The 20,196-nt window shown below is 30.6% G+C and overlaps 1 protein-coding gene across 5 annotated transcripts; it reads left to right on the top strand.

The window, feature by feature from the left end:
- The first annotated feature begins 1,369 nt into the window (after positions 1-1,369).
- On the top strand, positions 1,370-19,458 carry LOC107441172 (uncharacterized). Of its 5 annotated transcripts, none has more exons than XM_087157698.1 (6): positions 1,370-1,508; positions 3,284-3,430; positions 4,931-5,110; positions 12,869-12,977; positions 14,216-14,377; positions 17,642-19,458. In XM_087157698.1, exons 2-6 carry the CDS (start codon positions 3,303-3,305, stop codon positions 19,124-19,126), a joined length of 2,064 nt encoding a protein of 687 aa, XP_087013824.1. In that variant the 5' UTR covers positions 1,370-1,508; positions 3,284-3,302; the 3' UTR covers positions 19,127-19,458. The 5 variants fall into 5 exon arrangements, with proteins under 5 accessions (XP_087013824.1, XP_087013827.1, XP_087013825.1 ...); XM_087157699.1 differs by having other exon boundaries at positions 1,402-1,508; positions 3,264-3,430; XM_087157700.1 differs by having other exon boundaries at positions 1,501-1,780.
- The last annotated feature ends 738 nt before the right edge of the window (positions 19,459-20,196 follow it).

Raw genomic sequence — 20,196 nt, forward strand, 5'->3', positions numbered from 1 at the left:
CTTCACCAACTAGGTTAAAGGAATCCCCCGTAATAGACGCGAAAAAATACACTGACCAAAAACAAGCGACGGGTAATTCCCCGTTCCGCTCGATAGACGCGCACATGCATGGGTTGATTGATCTAGTCAGGGTTGCCATCCTTATAATAATTTTTTTTAATATTAGATATTTTTTTTAAATTCAAAATATCACCTATTGTTTTCAGTGGGGACTGGGGCCCTTTGTATCCACGGGGCCCTGGGCTGCAGCCCAAAAAGCCCTTAAGTAGATCCGCCCCTGACCCTGATTACATCCCCAGCTGCCACACCAGATCAACTTTGGCAGCGTGTGAAAGCTGCTTTGTTTGCTGTAACCCAAGAACACATCTAAAGTCTATTTGAATCAATGTCGAGGTGTGTGGCCGCTGTGATCTCCAACAATGGCGGCTACTCTGGTTACTGATTTTGGCAGGAACCACACTTCACAGAAGTCTATAAATTTAATCATTTGATACTTGGTCAACATGTTTCAAGATCACAGGTTAATGCAATTAAGAGAACAGCCATTTCAAATGTGAAATACTGGTACACTGGTACATTAATAACCGGTGTAAGCACCAGAATTTTGAATGCAAGCATGCAAACGGGCATGCATTGTGTCATACAGATGCCGTATATCATTTTGTGGGATGGAGTTCCAAGCCAGTTGCACTTGGTCGGTCAATATGGGTATAGTAAATTCTGTTTGTGGATGACGCTAAAGTTGTCCAATGAAGCAGGTTAAGACAACATGCTGACATTCTGTAGAGCATGTTGGATTACAACAGTAGTATGAAGGCGAGCGTTATCATGCTGGAAAATACTGCCTTGAATGCTGCTCCTGAATAGCAACAAAACAGGTTGAATCACCAGGTTGACGTCCGAATTTGCAGTCAAAATGCCGGGAGTAATCACGTGAGAGTGGAATGCAAGCTACAGGGCGTCTCGCTCGGAGCTGTATTTGATTTGTAATTGTAGTTCATTTACGTGGCACTAGAGCTGTACAATGGGCCCGAAGGCATGCCATCACAATTTTGATCCTATGCAGAGGGGAGGGAACCCCTGCTTCAGTAGCCTTATGACCTGCACGCGAAGTCGAGCACTTTACGGTAGAACAGTTTAACGAGGATCAAAACCGCACACTCTCGGTCCCTACTCAGACTGATCCAAGTGGTCACCCACCCGCACACTGACAGCAGCCAGTGATGCTTGACTTTGGTGATCTGCTGGGAACAGTGTTTTAACGATCCGTCCACTGCGGAAAGAGCTGTACTTGAAGTAGCCGATTTGCAATAGTCGTTGTGTCCCAGCAGCACAAATTTATGGTGCAGACGCAGTACATTGCGCCCCAGTGAGAAAGACCCTTTAATCAATAAGATTTCGATGCAACAAAAAGTAACAGCCGGAAACTTTCTCATGAATATTAGTAAACAAAGCAAAACCAAAACGTATAACATAAGTAAAACAAACAGGACTTATTTCAAACGCAGGTATGGGTTTTTAACTATGTGATTATACCACAATTATGTGATGTTTTAAACTTATCTTCTTTTTATAGAAAAGAATATTAAAAATTATTATAGTGTTTTAAAATGATTAAAGTTTTGAAAAATGAATCGTCATAATCTTAAATAAATAAATTGGCGCCAAAAGAATTCCTTACAAGGAAGATCTCCATAAGATTCTCCCTTCTGTTTATGCATAAATTTTTTCTTTTTTTTTGTATGTGTTCCCACTGTTATAGATAATTTCGCATTCCGTGGTAATTTTTTCTGATAAAGTGGATTTTTAGGCTAATGTGTGACTCACTGTATAATCTATTTATAATTAGTGTATATAATTTATAATCTAAGTTTTTAGTCTTTCCTTCCTTACCTTCTAAGCGATATCATCATAGTTTAAAGTTATCGGTTTTTATGTTAACAATATTTTTTAGTTATTTTAAGGTCTTTTTGTCCGTATTTTAACTCAAAACTCCATCCTTATTTATCTAGATGATAGTTCGATCTTTTTTCTGAGGAGAGAAAGATGTTAGCTCTAAATTTTAAAACCCAATCAGTCAATATCTTATAAACCTTTATTTTCATATCAATATATATATATATATATATATATATATATATATATATATATATATATATATATATATATATATATATATATATATATATATATATATATGTGATTTTTGATAGTGAGCAGTAATTCAAAAAGTATTTAGAAACATATCAGGGCTTAAAATTAATGGTGGCCCATTGTTAACTTTTACCCATGCTTGTGATAATAAATCTAATTTGTAATGAAATTTTGCTTATAATGATTATTTTTAGTATATCTTTTAAAGTAATTGTTTTTTGTTAAATGAACTAGTAACCCAGCATCATGACAAGTGATCCTAAATACAATCTTCATTTTAATGGAATGAACTACAAAAAACTAGTTATGATTAATTAAATAACGTAAAGCCTCCAAAAGAGGCTACAAATAATATTAAATAAAAGAAAAATTTAAATTATTTTAGCTATGTTAATTGAAAGAGTGGAAGAACCAGGTAAATGAAGTTTTCTGAACAAAGACAGAAATTGTTTCCGAATTATTTTATTGCCAATTAATTAAAAGGTGGGATTAATAATTGTTTGCTTTATTTTATTTACCACTGACTAATTTGAAATAAAAATCATGTATGCATATTGAAAACTGATGTGGATTAGTTATGTTAAGATTTAAATGAAGACAAAAACAGTTCTGTTACATTAAACATACCCATATTGATGTAACCACTTTTTGTTACTTTCTCTGATTCATGAATTCCTCTAAAAAATTCACTTACCTAGTTTTTCTATCAAGCTTTTTACTATGTTGGTATATACTTTTCAGCTATGAGCATGATTTTGTAGAGTTTCTCAGTACTGATTTATTATTCTTTACTTATTTTTATTCACCTCATTTGAAGAACAGGTATTCAGCTAGTATCTCTATAATTAATTATGCAACTATGAAATATAACTAATTATTTTCCAATTGCATATTTCATGGATGTTTAATTGGCATGTGCAAAATTAAACATTACCTACTGCTTCACAAGTGCAAAATTATGAAATGGTTTATTAGCATAGCTAATATACCTGATTAGCTAGCTAATGGTATGGTTAGACTTATATAAAGCTCAAAGTTATGTGAAGAACATAATTGATATTTTTACAATTTTAATAACTCTTTACTACTAGTAATTAAACTATTTCTAGCCTTCTTTCTTAAATTTTAGGAGCATCTAATTTTTTGTTATGGGTAAAGGTGCCCCACACAAATATCGGAAACGGAGTACTCCATCAAAAGCATCAAAAAGTCAGAAAAATCGGCGTGAAAGAGAAAAGATTCTTCTGATTGAAAAAACTGTTGAAAATGATGAAAGGTATGTAAATATTTATTTAAAATAATAAAATTTTTATCTTTTGATAAGTATTTATTATCCAATGTAGTCTGTTTAAACATTATTAAACATTCTCTCTGACTCTTTCAAACCTATATTCAGTGTTAGTCACTACAGAAAAAGTTACAAGCTAGTCACAAAGCAAGTCGCAACAGTACTCCATTATTAGAGTTGAAAATATGATAGCAAAATCTTTTATTTCTTTCACATTTTTAGTTTTACAATTTTTTTAAAATTAAAAATTCATATTACAGCTTTATAATTTGATATTTTTAATTATTTAGTGTATTGACCACAAAGGTATTTTCTATCATGATCACACTGTTTTATTTCAAATTTTAAAAATGATAATTGAGTTTCAAAGTACCTATGTAATTATATAGTCCATACTCTTTATTAAGACCATTCAATTGTAATTACCATATTGGTATACTACCGTATCTTTCAGCGAAAGCGCCGCGGCGCTATAGAAAAAAAAGTTTATTCTTTCCTACATGCGGCGATTCTGTGAAATAATTTTTAGTGCCAAAAAATTTATCAAGGAAAAATTATTTAAAAAGAAATAATTTTCTGAGAGAAAGACTTCATTAAAAAAATTATAAGGAAGTCGACAAAATATTCGCCCATATCGCGATCTGCTGCAGAACAATTTCCAATTTTCAGCAACTTTCGGCAGCAGCCTGCAAGGAAATAAATAAACGAGATAATAATAAAAAAAAGCATCCCATAAGGAAATCAATTTAAAAGGTATGTATCCAGGGGTCTGTCCAGGCCGAATTCACTACCGTTTAGCAGTATCTTCACAAATTCAACTTTGGAAAAATGGTAGTTTCACAAATTCAATTTTAGGAAAAACGGTAGTTTCACAAAATACTTTTTCTTAAAATTTTATTTTTGTATCCCTTAAGAAACGATAAATCCATATTTTTAAGTTGATTTTTTAACATAATTTTTAGTTTTTCACAAATTAGAAAAACCTAGACAGACCCCTGGTATCTTATATCCAACCCCAGCTTAAAAAAGATCACAAGCTGAAAATCCATTTAGCGCCTTGGAAATTGTGATTGGAACGAGCAGATAAGGAATTATCCCCCTTTCTTTTCCCCAACCCCTTTAAAAATAACCGATTGATTCCTCCTAAACAGCTGCAGTAGAAATGACAAGAGGAGGTGGGGTACATCCCTCTTTTAAACAGTTTCTTCTCTCTTTCTATGTTGAGTCATATTGTGTTATTTCTGTTAGACGAAAGGGCATTCTACGCACTAAAATTTGACCCTCGAAGTTTGTGAAAGTAAAACTCGTTTCCGCTTCATTCATTCCTTCTTGAGAATTTTTTTGGTGCGTGCTTAGTAATTTCTTATTCCTGTTATTAGTTATTTCTTTATTATTAGTTATTTTGTTATTATTAATTGTTTCGTTATTACTTTTCCTTATATTATCCCTGTTAACCTTTGCCTTCTTCATCAACGTAATGGATTCAAGAAAGAGCTACACTGCTAGATTTAAGCTGTCTGTAATTAAGCGGGCTGAAGAAATCGGCAATCGGGCAGCGGGCCGAGAATTTGAGATAGACGAACGTTGCATCCGTCGATGGAGAGAGGAAAAGCCAATTATAGAGAAAATGCCTGGGAATAAAAGGGCCAGGCGAGGCGGAACAACTAAGTATACCCAAGATTTTTTTCAATTCATCGAAAGCTTTGTTTTGTTATTAAGTGATACTTGAATACTCTCCTATTCTCATTTGTACCCCTTTCTGCTTTTTGAGGGAAATGGGGGTGAAGAGGGCATATTTTCCACGAGAAATATTTTTCAGTATATATATCATCTCGCTGAATATAATGAGACTAATTCCAACCGAGACAATCAGTTTAATAGTTGTAAGGATTTTATGTATAAAAAGTACAAATTTGTTCTTGAATCTATTTACTCTACTGATATTGCTATCTAAAACAGTAGACATAGTTTTCTTTGCATTCGTGAATTATGCACATACGAGTCAGTCGAGCAAAAAATTGAATTTTTTTTAATGTATAAACAATACTTTTGTTTAGCGCAGACTGATGTATGCACTTTGCATTGCTATCCAGAAACTATCTGCACATTAGAAAATGTGTAGGAATCCTAGCGTTATATTTGGAAACAAATTTCTGAGAAATGAGAAATAATGTGTGAAATCATTGTTCAAGAAGGACAATATCTATTTAAAAGTAACCCAGAACTGTATGTAATATGGAAAGGAGACTATTAAACTTTTTTTTTTTATAACGATAGGTGAAGTTTGCGACTCATTGTTAGAAATTAATTTACCGAACAAAAATATTTAAACATTTGATTAAAAACTTTGTATTTAAACTTTTTTTAATAGATGTTACTAAAACTAATTTAATGTAACACATGTCACCCTGCTCTAAAATCTTAATGGGAAAAATTATGAGAAATCAATATTTTAGATATAAAGCTAAATGAAGTATGGTATGTTGTTCCTCCTTTCCAATGAAATTTGTAGATAGATATCTGCATCATCCTGCACAAAATCATCGGTCTTTCCCCAAACAAAGTGTCATTATTATTTTTTTAAATTGTTTTGTGTTTTGTTCCAATTTTTAAAAATTTTCATTTGCAAAACCTTTAAACCTTTTTGTTCTTCAAAAATATCCGTGTAGCTGTAGAGTTAAAATTTTAGTCTTATCAAGTTCCTTTTCCTTTCTTATTTTTTTTCTTTTTTTCTATTTCAAATATTCGTGAAAGTAAGTGCTCATTTAACAAATGTAAAATTGTTTGAAGTATGAACACTATTATTGCTAGCATAACTCTAGCGCCAACTGGTAAAAACAACTTTATTTTACATTGTTTTGTTGCTTTTTTTTTAGCTGAATTTTATGTAAACTCTTTGTTAATTCATTTTAGGTTATTCTCTCCAACCCCCCCCAAATAATTTAGAAATTACGTTTTTTGATGTATTTTAAAATATTTTCTTGTATTTAATGTTATTTTCAGACCATTTGAAAAAATTATTTATTATGTATGCTTATTCCAAATAAACCTGTATCAAGGATGATCTAATTCAGCCTTGCCTTAACAGTCTACAACTGTAAGCAATGGACCTGCTAATGGATTTTATTTTTTAATAATTTTGAAATTAAAACTTTATGAAATGTATAAATTTTTTTATTTTTTATTATACAGATCGTCTAAATGGTAATTTAAAGGTCTCTTTTATAAGGAGTCTGATATGAGCAGAGTCGCGCCTCTGCGGCGACTGCTCCGCAACGGCGATTATGATAACTTTTTTAATTTTTATCGATATGTGGTGCTTTCACCAGAAAATATGGTAAGCCCTGCAGATTCAATGTTATTGTAACTCATAATCAATACTATGTTATTTTAATGCCTTTTAGAATGTCCACACTGAGCACTTCATTTCAATATCTATATTGGTTTTATTTTTTTGTTCTCTTGAGAACTAGGATTCTGCTATATTTCTACTGTTTCAGTTATTAAATACTTTTCTTTTTTGACTTCAGAGATTACTAAATATGGTATGAAATATCTACGGAAAGTGGAGGAATCCAACTTTCTGTAGATATTTCATACCATATTCAGGGGTCTGTTAACGGACCCTTCACAAAATATCTTTTCATAAAAACGGACCCTTCACAAAATATTTTAACTTAAAAACGGACCCTTCACAAAATAATTTTTCTTTTAATCGAACCCTTCACAAATTTGTTTATCTTCATTATTTTTTTGTTAGTCGAATAAACTCTTCCCAGGGCAGAAAACAAGAAAGATGGATGTAGACGAATTAAGCTTTGTGTTCGGCAGACGAATTTTCCGATATTCGTCGGAAATGATTATTCTGCGTTCAGCAGTATAGGCTAAATACCAAATACAGTCGGACTTCTATTTAACGAACTTCCATTTTACGAATTTCTCTATTTTGCGAATTTTTTCGTGGAACCAAGAACATTTTGGAAATTTCTTCGTTAAATAACTTCTAAATAGCGAAGTGAATTTTCTATTTAACGAATTTTTTTTTGAGATCTACTTTCCCCATGTCCCAAAATATTTGAGAAAATTATTAACTTGTTAACGCATTTCATGGGGGAAATGACCTTGAACTGATTTTCGCATCCCCTTAACTTTTAGAGAAAGCAGTAAAATTCCTTTCCCTTTTTGTTTGCATTTCATACAGGAAATGCAAGGTCACTAGAAAAGGGTCAAATTCCTTAAATAGGAAATGAGCAGAGAAGATAAAATGAATGTGTCATCAAAGTGTGTGGTCCCTTGTCCCTTATTGACATGTCCTATTATCCCCACCCCCACTGTTCACTTCCTTTCTAGAAGAACTTTCAACGTTCACTCAGTAGAGCTCCGTTCTCGAAATTGCCTCCTGTTTTTAGATTGCTGATCAGAGTGCTGCTTGTTGCTTTTCTTGCGGCTGCAAAATGTCGAAGCGAAAGTGCCTGACTATTAAAAATTTTTTTTTAATTCTTCAAGAAGTGGATAGAGGTGTAAAAAAAAAAGATATTGCATCAAAATTTGGTATTCCTTCAAGCAGCTTATCAACGATAATAAGAAACCGTGATAAGATTAAAAACAATGATTTACCAAATCCTTGTTCAAAACGTTTGAAAACATGTGTCTATGAAGATATGAATGAGGCAGTTTTGAAGTGGATACACGCAATGCGAGATAAAAACATGCCGATCTCTGGACCTTTAATAACCGAGAAAGCAATGCAATGGACAATTACAGTCAAATTTTTTTTTAATTTTAATGCATTCAGAATCCCTCAAAACTCCCAGAAAACATTTTATTACTTTTCTAAGAAGACTATTTATTTAGTTATTTTCAATCAAAAAACGCTTACTTTCGTTTTCGCCTGAAACGGGGAGTCACGTGATTATGCACGAACTGACGTCACACGTGTCCATCTGCCGTTCACTTACAATAGCTGTGCTGTGAAAACTAATACGTTCTAGCTTTCGTTTGAATTTTCTAATTAAATCCAACTATTTTAGATGGTCTAAAGCTATCTGTATAAAAAATTGCACCTCAATATCGCTTAATAAAAATGTGGATTTGATATAACGTATTTTTATAATGTTAAATTTCAATGGTACCCACTAAAACATTGTTAATACTTGACGAAATTTTCTAGCTCGGAATATTTAAGATTTTTTAGTTGAATAAAAAAAGTGCATGGTATTGCTCATAAATGATGCGTTATAAACACAAAATAACTTCGTTTTTTCATTTTTTAACTATGATCTTAATTTTAATGTATACTTCAAGTTCATTTGGAAGATTTATTTTCATCTTAAGTGAAAGAAATGTTGGATCAATTTCTTATGTAGAATAAATAGTTTTAGATTTTAAAATGTAGGACAGCTTAAGTTATTGATAATTTTTATCTATTTATTCTGTGAATTCAAAGCATGTAATTGTCTTCATAGCAGTAGCCTCTTAAAAAACTTGTGATCCCAGCAAAACTTTATATATATATATATATTCCTGCAGATTTTATTAACTTTACTTTAATTGCCTTAATCTATGTTATAAGAGTATTTGAAATCAAGCATATGCATTTATTTAGTTCTTTATTGCAGAAATAGGAATAAAAATTTTTAAATGCATTTAAAAATAATTTTTCGCCATAGCAAAGTTCCTATTTACTCAAAGAATAAAAATTTTGAGAAAAAATATCAACATTACTGTTTATTTTTTAATTATTTAATAAATAATAAAGAATGTGCATTAGAATTTCTTTCCATTTTGTGCAAGTTAATTTTTTATTTTTGTTCTCTATTCTTTAGTGAAACAAAACCTTCCAGCTTAATGATATTCGCTGAAATTTTGTGGATAAATGAGTTAACTAGGTGCGGATAAAAGAGAAATTAAGTGAAATTTTAAGTATAACTAGATTATGGTGATGATGATGGTCAGATATATTTCAATGGACTAGATTCTTGAAAGTGTTGATACGTTTTCGGCTATACCGTATGCATAACCTGAGATTTTTTTAAAACTATTTTAATAAATTTTTTTAATTAAAAATGTATAATGTATTAATTTTACCTTTTTAGAATTCTTCATTGCAAGCACTGACAAATAGCTTGCAAGAATAAGGAGAGAGATTAACAATAACCATACTTTATTAATACTATATTGCAGAAAAAGGAATTAAAATTTATAAATTTAAAAATAAAAATAATTTCGAACTGTAACGGAATTCCTATTTAAGCTAGGAATAATAAATATAAGCGTTAATGTGTATTTAAATATTTAATACATAGTGAAACAAAAAAAAAAAGATGACATAAACTGCATTAGTAAATATTTACTTAAAAAGAAAATCCTTCAACTCTAGTAATAAATAAATAAATTAAAGAAGCAACATTAAATTACATTATTTGAATTTTTGATCATTAACACATAGATTGTAACGATGATGGACTGATATTTTTCAATGGACAAAATTATGAAAATACTGATTTGTTTTAATGCAATAACGAATTATAAAATCATCCATCCTATATCAAAATGTATAAAATTTCTATGCAATCTGCGACTTACTTTAATTAAGTAATTAGGTTGTAATGAAGCATTATTTTAATTTTAAAGTAAGTGGAATAAAATAGTATTTTCTATGAACTTTAACACCACTGATTTCAGCCGAAAAGAAATGTTGATTCGCTGTAAAGAGCTACATAATCATTTCTTCAGATATTTTAATGATAAATAACAACGTTTGAAGTTTTAAAATCTTTCTTTCATTTTGCACACATTCTCAGAACCGTAAATTTAATTCACAAAATTTTTACTGATAATTTACAAAGGATGTTCATACGATATACGTGATATCAAAACTAAAAGAGCATTGAAATAGCCTTAGCGGATGGAGACGGCACGTTTCCCTTCGGCACATTTGACGTCATAACCAATCAGGGATCGTTTTTGATTGCATCACTTACGGAGGCCTTTTGGGGCAATTTAAATGTTTAATAACTAAATAAATTAACATTTGCCGAAAAAAACAATCAGATTTTCGGTTTCAGGAGAGAATTTCCAATAAGTTAGGTATGAAAATAAAAAAATTTATGATATGCTGTAATTGTCCATTTGCAAAGGCATTGGGACACGATGAATTTCGAGGAAGTAGTGGATGGCTTGACAAATTTAAAAGAAAACAAGGAATTGTAGGAAAAGTTATGTCTGGCGAAAGTAATGACGTCAGTGATAAGGACTGTGAAAGTTGGATTGCAGAGACTCTTAATAAAATTTTAAAAGATTATAAGCCAGAAAACATAATGCTGATGAGACGGCTTTATTTTTTCAATGTTTGCCTCAAAAGACTCTAACATTTAAAAAGGAAAAATGCTTTGGAGGAAAACACAGCAAAGCAAGAATAACTATCATGCTAGGGGCAAATATGACTGGCAATCAAAAATTAAAACCCTTAATTATAGGAAAAAGCAAAACTCCAAGATGTTTTAAGGGCACAAAATCTTTGGAGGTTGATTATGAATTCAACAAAAAATCATGGATGACGGCAGACATTTGTGAAAAATGGATTCAAAAGTTGGAAAAAACTTATGGTTGCAGAGCATTGCAAAATTGCTCTAATTTTCGACAATTGCCCTGCCCACCCGAAGGATATCAACAAAAAACTGAAAAACATTACAGTTTTTTACTTGCCTCCAAACACTACATCGAAGCTACAACCAATGGATCAAGGGGTGATTCAAAACTTTAAACTGCACTACCGCAAAAGAATGGTACGGAAAGTTATCGCTGCGCTTCAAAATAAGCAATCAATGCCAAAGATCAATTTGCGAGAAAGCATAATAGAAATTTCCAAAGCATGGAACTCTGATGTTACAGATCGCACCATTCGTAACAGTTTTGCTAAAGCTGGATTCTTTGTCAACGCTGAGAATTTGGAAAGTGAGGACGAGGATGATATTCCTTTAGAGGAACTTAAAAAAATGTGGGTATAGCTAAGAGAGAACCACGAAATTAATGATGATGTACGGATAAATGATTATCTTTCTATTGATTCTGAAGCTGAAACCACCGAAACATTAACTGAATCAGATATTTTAGACTTTGTGAAAAATAAAAACAATACAGCTATAAATTGTGAGGAAGACGAAGAAGATGAAGACGGAAATGATGAAGAAATTAGCAAACCTTCATATGATGAAATGTTAAAATCCGTGGAAACAATTCGACGTGGATTGCAGTTTGAGGAGAATACGCCTGAAGGAATTTTTGGTGCATTACAAAAATGCGAGACCTATTATGAGAAAAAACACTTTTACAAACAAAAAACTCAGACAAAATTAACAGACTTTATCAATAGTAATTAAAATTAAGAATGCATGTGAAAATGTATGTTTAAAATTACATTTATAATAAATGAAGCAATAATTTTAATATATAAAAATTTAGCATTTTTATTCAGGGGAAAATATATGTAGCATGATAGTATAACACACTGGATAATGTTTTGTTCTATTCTTACTTTCATTGCAAATTTCTTTTATGGGTAAGATTTATAAAATAATTAATTGATAATAATTTACAAGATAAAGGTGTATCAATTGCAATTTTAATTATTTCTAGTATCCGTGAATTTAAAACCTATTCTACGTTGTGTAAGTATTTCAAAAGATGATTTTCTATTTAACGAATTTTCCATACAACGGTTTTTTTTCTTCGGGATTTTGCAACTTCGTTAAATAGAGGTCCGACTGTATTTGTATGTTGCATCTCAAATTTAGAAGCAGCAATTGCTGTTTATTTTTGAAAATGTAATTTTTTTTATTATAATTTTATAGTGCCGAGCATAATCTTGTATCTATTTACAATTTAAAAACTCCTTGAAAAAGTTTTTTGCAATAACCGGACCCTACTTGCACAAATTCATAAAAGCGGACCCTGGTTGAAAGAATGTGAGTAATTTTTTCACAATTTCTCGAAAAACGGACCTTTCACTAAATGTCTGGACAGACCCCTGATATTATAACAGAGTTTAAAATGCTTAAAGAATTTCAAAAAATAGATAAAAGCTCAGAAATAAAAAAAAAGAGGTTTATAATTGTTTGTGAAATTTTATTTATTACCCAGTCTCAACTTTATCAATGGTTGGTCTTTTAGAGGGGTCTAATTTTGTAAACTAATTGATATAAATTGTTACAACTTCATTAAAGGTTTGTCAACTATAAAGGTCTAATTTAATTAAAATGGGATACTAATGAATATGGTCTAGTGAAAATATTAATGAAAATGGTATAAATGGTGAGAATGGGGATTGTTAGATATGTTTGTTTGAATTTATAGATATATTTGTTCATAAGATATATTTGTTTAAATTTTGACATTTATATCAAAATCATTACTTATGCATTTCAGATCCAAAGAAGAAAATCTCAATAATGATGAGGCTTTAGAGTCTAAATGTGATTTACCTGTCATTTCTGCTGTTCATGGAAAAGAATATTTTGAAAAGCATCCTTTTCCTGTAAATTAAAATTTATTTTTTCTTCTTCATTGTATAAATTTAAAAATAATAGTTATTTAAATCAATGAAGTACAATATATTGCACATATTTACCATTTTGTATATACAAGATTTAAAGAAAAAAAAAAGACCCTGGATCATTTTGATTGTATATTGCAAACTGGTGTGTGTATTTTTAGCGAAGTCTTAAATGTGCATCATGCAATTGTATATAAAACCGATTTTAAAGTTACACATTTTCACATGATTTTTAAAATCAGGCATCATGATTCATATTTATGCAATTTTAAAATTGATCCGATAGTATCCGAAAATTGATCCGATAGTAGTTACTCCGATAGTATCGTATGTTTTGATTGTATTTTCGACATTTATTGATTCTCACGTGGTTTTTAAATATCCCGAAATATTTCAAACAATATAGAAAATTCGAATTGTGCATTTGAGTATTTACTTTTTAAGGCAATGATTCTATCGATATTTTGGCTTTTACTGCTATTTATTTTCCAGAGTATTTAAATCTGATATTTTTTATATGATATTAGTTACAACAACCTAATCTCGAAACGTAATACGCATTTGAGTAACCCCATTTTGAGGAGTCCGATTCACATGATTTCATCATCGATCTTTATATTCAGCAAATACAACTACGTATTTCATGCTTTTTAATTTTTTTTGTGATAATTATTTACAAACTACAAAGAAGGAACTAATTAGTGCGTCCCCCCTCCTCCCAACAAAATTCTAGAATATCACCCATAATATTAGAATAAAAAAATATTACATGTTTAATTAACAAAATATCTATATACAGTTTTTTTTTGTAAACAGCGCTTTTGTTATTTCAAATTAGTAACATATATGTTTGTTATTATTAAAAGTATCTTGCAGAAAGATATTTGTGCTAGAGAATTTTATCACAGATAGCTTGAAAAATTCTGCCGCAGGGATACTGTCTGTGATAAGGTACATTCCATAGGTATAATAATTTTGAAATAGCTAATATATATATATATATATATATATATATATATATATATATATATATATATATATATATATATATATATATATAATGTGTATATTGCAATATGATAGAGCACATTCATAACATAAACATAACATTGGCATATGAGATTTCTATTGAGAACATTAAATAAATTTAGGATTGGGTAATTTCTCGATAATACTTTCAGTAATAATTAAGGTTATCTTTGTCTAATTTGAATTTAAAGGTGCAACCTATTGAGGAAAATGATGTTCACTTTGACACAAGTTCCATTGTCATCAAAACTGAACCCAATGAGGAAGAAAATAATGTGCCTGACAAAATGGATGAGTCAGTTTCAAAAACTATTCCAGAAACAGTACCACAAACTCATCTGAAAGACCTCAATGTAAGTTTTTTTTCATTTTCTTTTAACAGTTGTGAATCATTCATTAATTTCTAGTTTGCATTAATTAGTTAACTCTGTCAAAAATAAACTAGTATACATTAATTTATTTATGACAAAGTTGCTGCTGATGCACAATTGTGGATCAAATGCTAACTTAGTGCATTCTCGCAAGATTAATGAATTCATCTCACCTATGTCATGATCTTTGCATTGAAAATGAAATTATGTATTCACACTTGAAAGACTGAAACTTAGTATATACCTAAATTGCCCAAAAGCAGTCAAAATGACTGGATTGTAAAAGAATAAATAATGTTTGAAGTTTTTGTCTTCCTACTTATATGTTCCATCGAAAAACAGCAGTACATATCCCTTCATTTCCCTATCTTAAAAAAAATATGCCCTGTAGGGTATTATAATCTTTCAACATAAGAAATAGAATTGTGATGAACATTTTAAAGAGCATGCAAAATTTGAAAAAAGATTTAATACAATATCTATGTGATGAACATTTTGAAGAGCATGCAAAATTTGAAAAAAGATTTAATCCAATATCTAAGCACATGAATCCTGAGATATAGATCAGGAAGATTCAGGCTTCCACATTTTATCTACATTCCCACTATCTATTAACATTTATGCTAAATACTTCATTTGGATGTGTAAAATTAAATTAGATACAATTTCTTTAGACTTTTTAAAGCACATATTACTCAGATTCATCAGTTCATAAAAAACTTAAAAAAAGTACTTCATCAAAGTCATTAGACGATTTTTTCCCTTTAGCAGCACCCTTTTTCCCTTTGAAAGATCTATCAATGTGACATTTTTGCCAATATCGTCTTGTAACACCTTATTAACCTAACCTTATTACTTATTAACGTAAAAAAAGGACATAAAAATGAAAAAATACTGATATTTTCATATAAATTAAATATTTAGACATTTTAGTTATAATTTATAAATGAATTATAGTGATTTTGTGCTGATATTTAATGTGTAAAATTTAAGAGATATAAATTTTAGATATTAAATACAAAATCACTATTTACGGCAGTAACATTCTAAAGAGTGGGAAAAAATTTATTACTTTAGTGTTTTACAAAAAAAAATATTTCCAATATGTTGTTCATAATGCAATTAACAGGGATGTGATTCTTCCACGGATTTCCGTTTTTTTTAGATTTTCCCATTTTTTCCGCTAATTTCCGCTGAATTTTTTGTTTTGCACAAGTTAAAATATTTTATGAGGAATTAAATTTTCCGCGAAGCGAAAGTATTGAAGTCCTCATTCCTCCCTCAAACATTGATTTTCGTGTTTACTTGATTTAAAAGTTGAACGTTGCGATTCTTAATCAGACGATTCAAATGTCGTACATTGCGATTCTTATTTACGAGATTTAAAAATCCAATATCGCGATTTGTAATTACACGCTTTTAAAACCCTATGTAGCGATTCGTATTCACGAATGTTGTGATTCGTTTTTGCGGTTGTAATATCAAACACAAACATCGATTTTCCTATTTATACGTGCTTTACAAATTAGACAGTGGGATTCGTATTCGCGCTATTTAAAAATTACGCATTGTGATTCGTATTTACGTGATCTAAAAATTACGCATCATGATTTGTATTTTCGCATTTTTTAAATTCGATATAGAGTTTCATATTCACGTGATTTAAAAGCCTCATTTCGTGATTCATATTCTCTTAATTAATTCATATTCATACAATTTCAAAATTAATGATCGGGATTTATAATCACATGGTTTACAAGTTAAAAAATTGCCCTTTTTTGTCAAATTTTTGTGTATATATATATACAGGGTGTCTCAGTTAAGCGTTTCAGAACTTCTAAGAGGGGTAGGGGGCATCCTGACGACTCAAAATCATATAGCAATGTGGGGTCGGAAATGCTTTCCTGAAGCGGTGACGTACACAGAAGCACCATGAAGAAAAGAGACCGTAAGTGAAAAATCGCTATAATAATACATTGAAAAAATTATATGGCCTCCTCGGTCACCCGACCTGTCTTGATTTCTGGAGTCATATGAAAACACTGGTTTATGACACCCCTGTTGATAATGCTGGTTGCAAGAATCGCAGTAGCTGCCTGCGAGATATGCCTGGAGTATTGCAGAATGTTCGAATGTCCATGCGCCGAAGATGTGAGGTGTACATTGTAGCCTTTGGCAGAAACTTCGAACACTTACTTTGGCCCATGTACCATATAATTTTTTCAATGTATTACTATAGCGATTTTTCAAATACAGTCTCTTTTCTTTATGGTGCTTCTGTGTACGTCACCGCTTCAGGAAAGCATTTCCGACCCCACAATGCTATATGATTTCGAGTCGTCAGGATGCCCTCTACCCCTTTTAGAAGTTCTGAAACGCTTAACTGAGACACCCTGTATATATATATATTCGTTCTTGAATTTCCTCTTTTTTACTTTTCAACTACTCTCATCCCTGAATTAAAAATGATTTGTTTTGAAAAAAAGATGAGTTTAATTTTTGCTCCTAGACCACTTTTGTCTTTTAACAGTCACTGTTGTTCCTTAAATAATAAAAAAATATTTTTTTATATAAAGAACATATAAATTTAAAATTTAGGGAAATTTCTGTGCTTATTGTGTTTTTTAAGGTTAGGAATTATGAATAAGTTCATAGTTAGTAGGAAAAAAATTATAAGTTGCTATAAAATGTGTTAAATTTTGTAATACTACTAAATAATAGTCAATAAAGAAAAAAAAAATTTGTGCTAATAATTTTTAGGATCAACTGCTGAATGTTTTTACATGGTCTAATTTTAAAAAAATTTGTCCTACAAATAATAAAGAAATACAACTGGGAGCAATAGTGACATTTTTCTTTGCTTTAATTAACATAATAAATAATTGCTTTATTAATAAATGCAAATTTTTCATCAAAGTATGTTTCATGACAGCCACACGTATGTAGATTAAAGTTTTTAATAATTGGTATTTTAAAAAAATGCTTCATAAATCATATTTTACCATTTTTTAATATCCCTTTCTGGAGAATTTTGCATTTAATGGAAATTCTATGAGTTTTAACTATTCCCTGATTATGCCCATATATGTTCTAGTAATGTTCAAAGCATTTTAATCAAGTTTTCTTGTTTCATTCTAACATTTTTTTCATAAATTCCACATTTTTGTATTTAAGCAAAACATTTAATTTCTTTTTTGTTTCATTTTATTAATTTTGGAAAATTTTAATTTGTTATCTCTTTTACAGATTCCCTATAACCAAATCAACAACTCTGATTGTAAGTTATTACCTCAAAACACATCTAATAGTTCATCATATGATAAAGAAAATAAACTACTATTCGATGTTATTAAGTACCTTGATGAGTGCGCTAATGTTGACAAATTTGATTTAGCTGGAAAACTATATGCTGCAAAACTGAGGACTGTTCCTTTTACAAATCAGCAAGCGATGGCTGAAAATCTATGTCGTCAAGTGTTAGTTGAAGCTGAACACTTTAATCTAGATGAAAAAATCTTTTTATTGAAAGAGCAACCCCTTGACCATCTTGCAAATTGTAAAACTCCTACTCACGTTACCAACAAAAGTGATCTTGAACAGTCATTTTACCTTGAACTTGAAAAAGACTCTTTGTTTCAAATTATTGAAAAACGCCTATCAATAAATACTAAAGAAGACCGATTTGACAAATTTGGTAACTTTTATGCCACTAAAATGCGATCATTTTCAAGCTTTCAATACTATTGTGCTGATAAGCTCATTAATGAAATTGTCCTAACAGCAGAATTAGGTCGTCTTCGAGCAAGTTACAAACTGACGAAGACTGGTGCCTCTTCACCTCAAATTTTTGCCTCAGGAAAATCATATGCAAAGGAATACCGGACAAAAATATGTGTTTTGCCAGCTTCTGATCAAACATCTGCTAGCAATAAAACACAATCTAATAATCAGTTCTCATCTTCATCTCCTGGTAATCCTCCTCCTCAAACTTCTGCTCCTAGAACTTATGCAAAGAGATGCCGCACAAAAGTTTCTGTTTTGCCAGCTTCTGATGGATTATGTGCCAGCAAGACACAGCCTGATAAACAGTCCACATATTCTTCAATTGACCCATCTTCGGATCCTGATGATCCTCCTACACAAACTTTTGCTCCAGGAAAATCATATGCAAAAAAATGTGAATCAAAAGGTTCTGTTCTGGCAGTTTCTGATGGAACATGTGCCAGTAGCAAGACACAATCTAATAAACAATTCACATATTCTTCAACAGAACTATATTCAGATCATGATGATCCTCCTCCTCAAATTTCTGCTCCCAGAAAAACTTATGCAAAAAAATTTCGGACTAAAGTTTCTTTTTTGCCAGTTTCTGATGGTACATGTGCCAGTAGCAAGACATTGCCAACACCAAATGTCATTTCTATCCAAAACAACAAGCATAAATGTCTAGAATCTTTGCCCTCTCCATCAGGATGTAATAAAGTTTTAAAAGTGTCTGATCAAGAGAAAACAAGGCAATCTATAAATGAAAAATTAATAAATAATTCTGACCAAGCACTCAAAAATTCTTTAGTTAAGCCACCTGTATTTCCTTTGACAGCAATACCAGCTGCTATTTCTATTCAAAACAATGAACAACAAAAATCTGCTAGAAATTTGATAAAAGTGGTGTTTATTAAACAGGGCCAACAAGCCGAGAAGTGCGACACTCTTCCGTTGTTACCAGATTAGACTGGGCAATTTTAATAATCTGGAAAACAAAGAAAACTGGTGCAGATTTTAAAGAGATTCTTGAGATATTTTAAAAATATCTCAGGATCTATCAATGTTTTCCTTTCATGCTGAATAGAAAGACACTTCAGCATGACAAAAATTTAAAAGCATTTGCAGATTTTGTGACAATTCCAAGACTGAAAAAATGTATTGGGGTTACACATAACTTAAATTGTTGATAAGAGCTACTGTACCTCAATTTGTTTTATTCATATGTTGTGCATTTTATTTTTTTGTTGAAATCACCAGTTATTTTATTCTAAAACAAATAAAAATATTATGATGAAAAATGATTATTATCTACGTTATCTTTTTCATGAGCACCTTGAATTTGCTTTCAACTCTAAAATTCTGCCATCTCTCTCTACTTCCATGGTTCTGAGATCTTTATCAACATAGTCCAACCATCTTGCATATAAATGACCTCTTTTTTGGTGGTACCTGAATCTTTTGTTTGCTTTTACTCTGCTTGGTGGTTGATATTTACTGCATAGCTCATATTTATACCTTATTTTCCTTAATTGCTGTAAAAAATAGAGCGGAGACTTCTTTCAAAGATTTATAATTTATTTTCTTCAGAACTTGGTGTTCATATAAGTCAGTCATTTAAGATTATTGATGTTACATATTTATTTTACTATTTTAGGATATAAATATTTTGACTTTTTACAAGTAGCATCTATCTGCCATTTTAAACATATCATAAAAAGCCTATTATTTATTTTGCACTTAATATTGTTGGTAATGAGAGTGTCTCAGTTTTTATAACTCAAATTCACTGACACCCACAGAAGTTTTATTTTTAATTCCTCACCTTTTTTTATTGTTAAAAAATAAAAATTTAACACTTTAACTGTTGTAACTACTTATTCCTAGGCTTCACATTCTAACTGTAATACCTGCTTCTCTGTTCATTGCTGTAATTCTCTATGTGCTCAGACAAAATAAATAGATTAGATAAAAAATATTCAGGATTAAAAAAACTAATTCCCTTATGTAATATTTTAAAAACCATGCTTTTTATGTAG

The sequence above is a fragment of the Parasteatoda tepidariorum genome, chromosome 2 (genome assembly GCF_982258835.1).
Source record: "Parasteatoda tepidariorum strain Cologne lab strain chromosome 2, Ptep-v5.0, whole genome shotgun sequence".
NCBI lineage: Eukaryota > Metazoa > Arthropoda > Arachnida > Araneae > Theridiidae > Parasteatoda > Parasteatoda tepidariorum.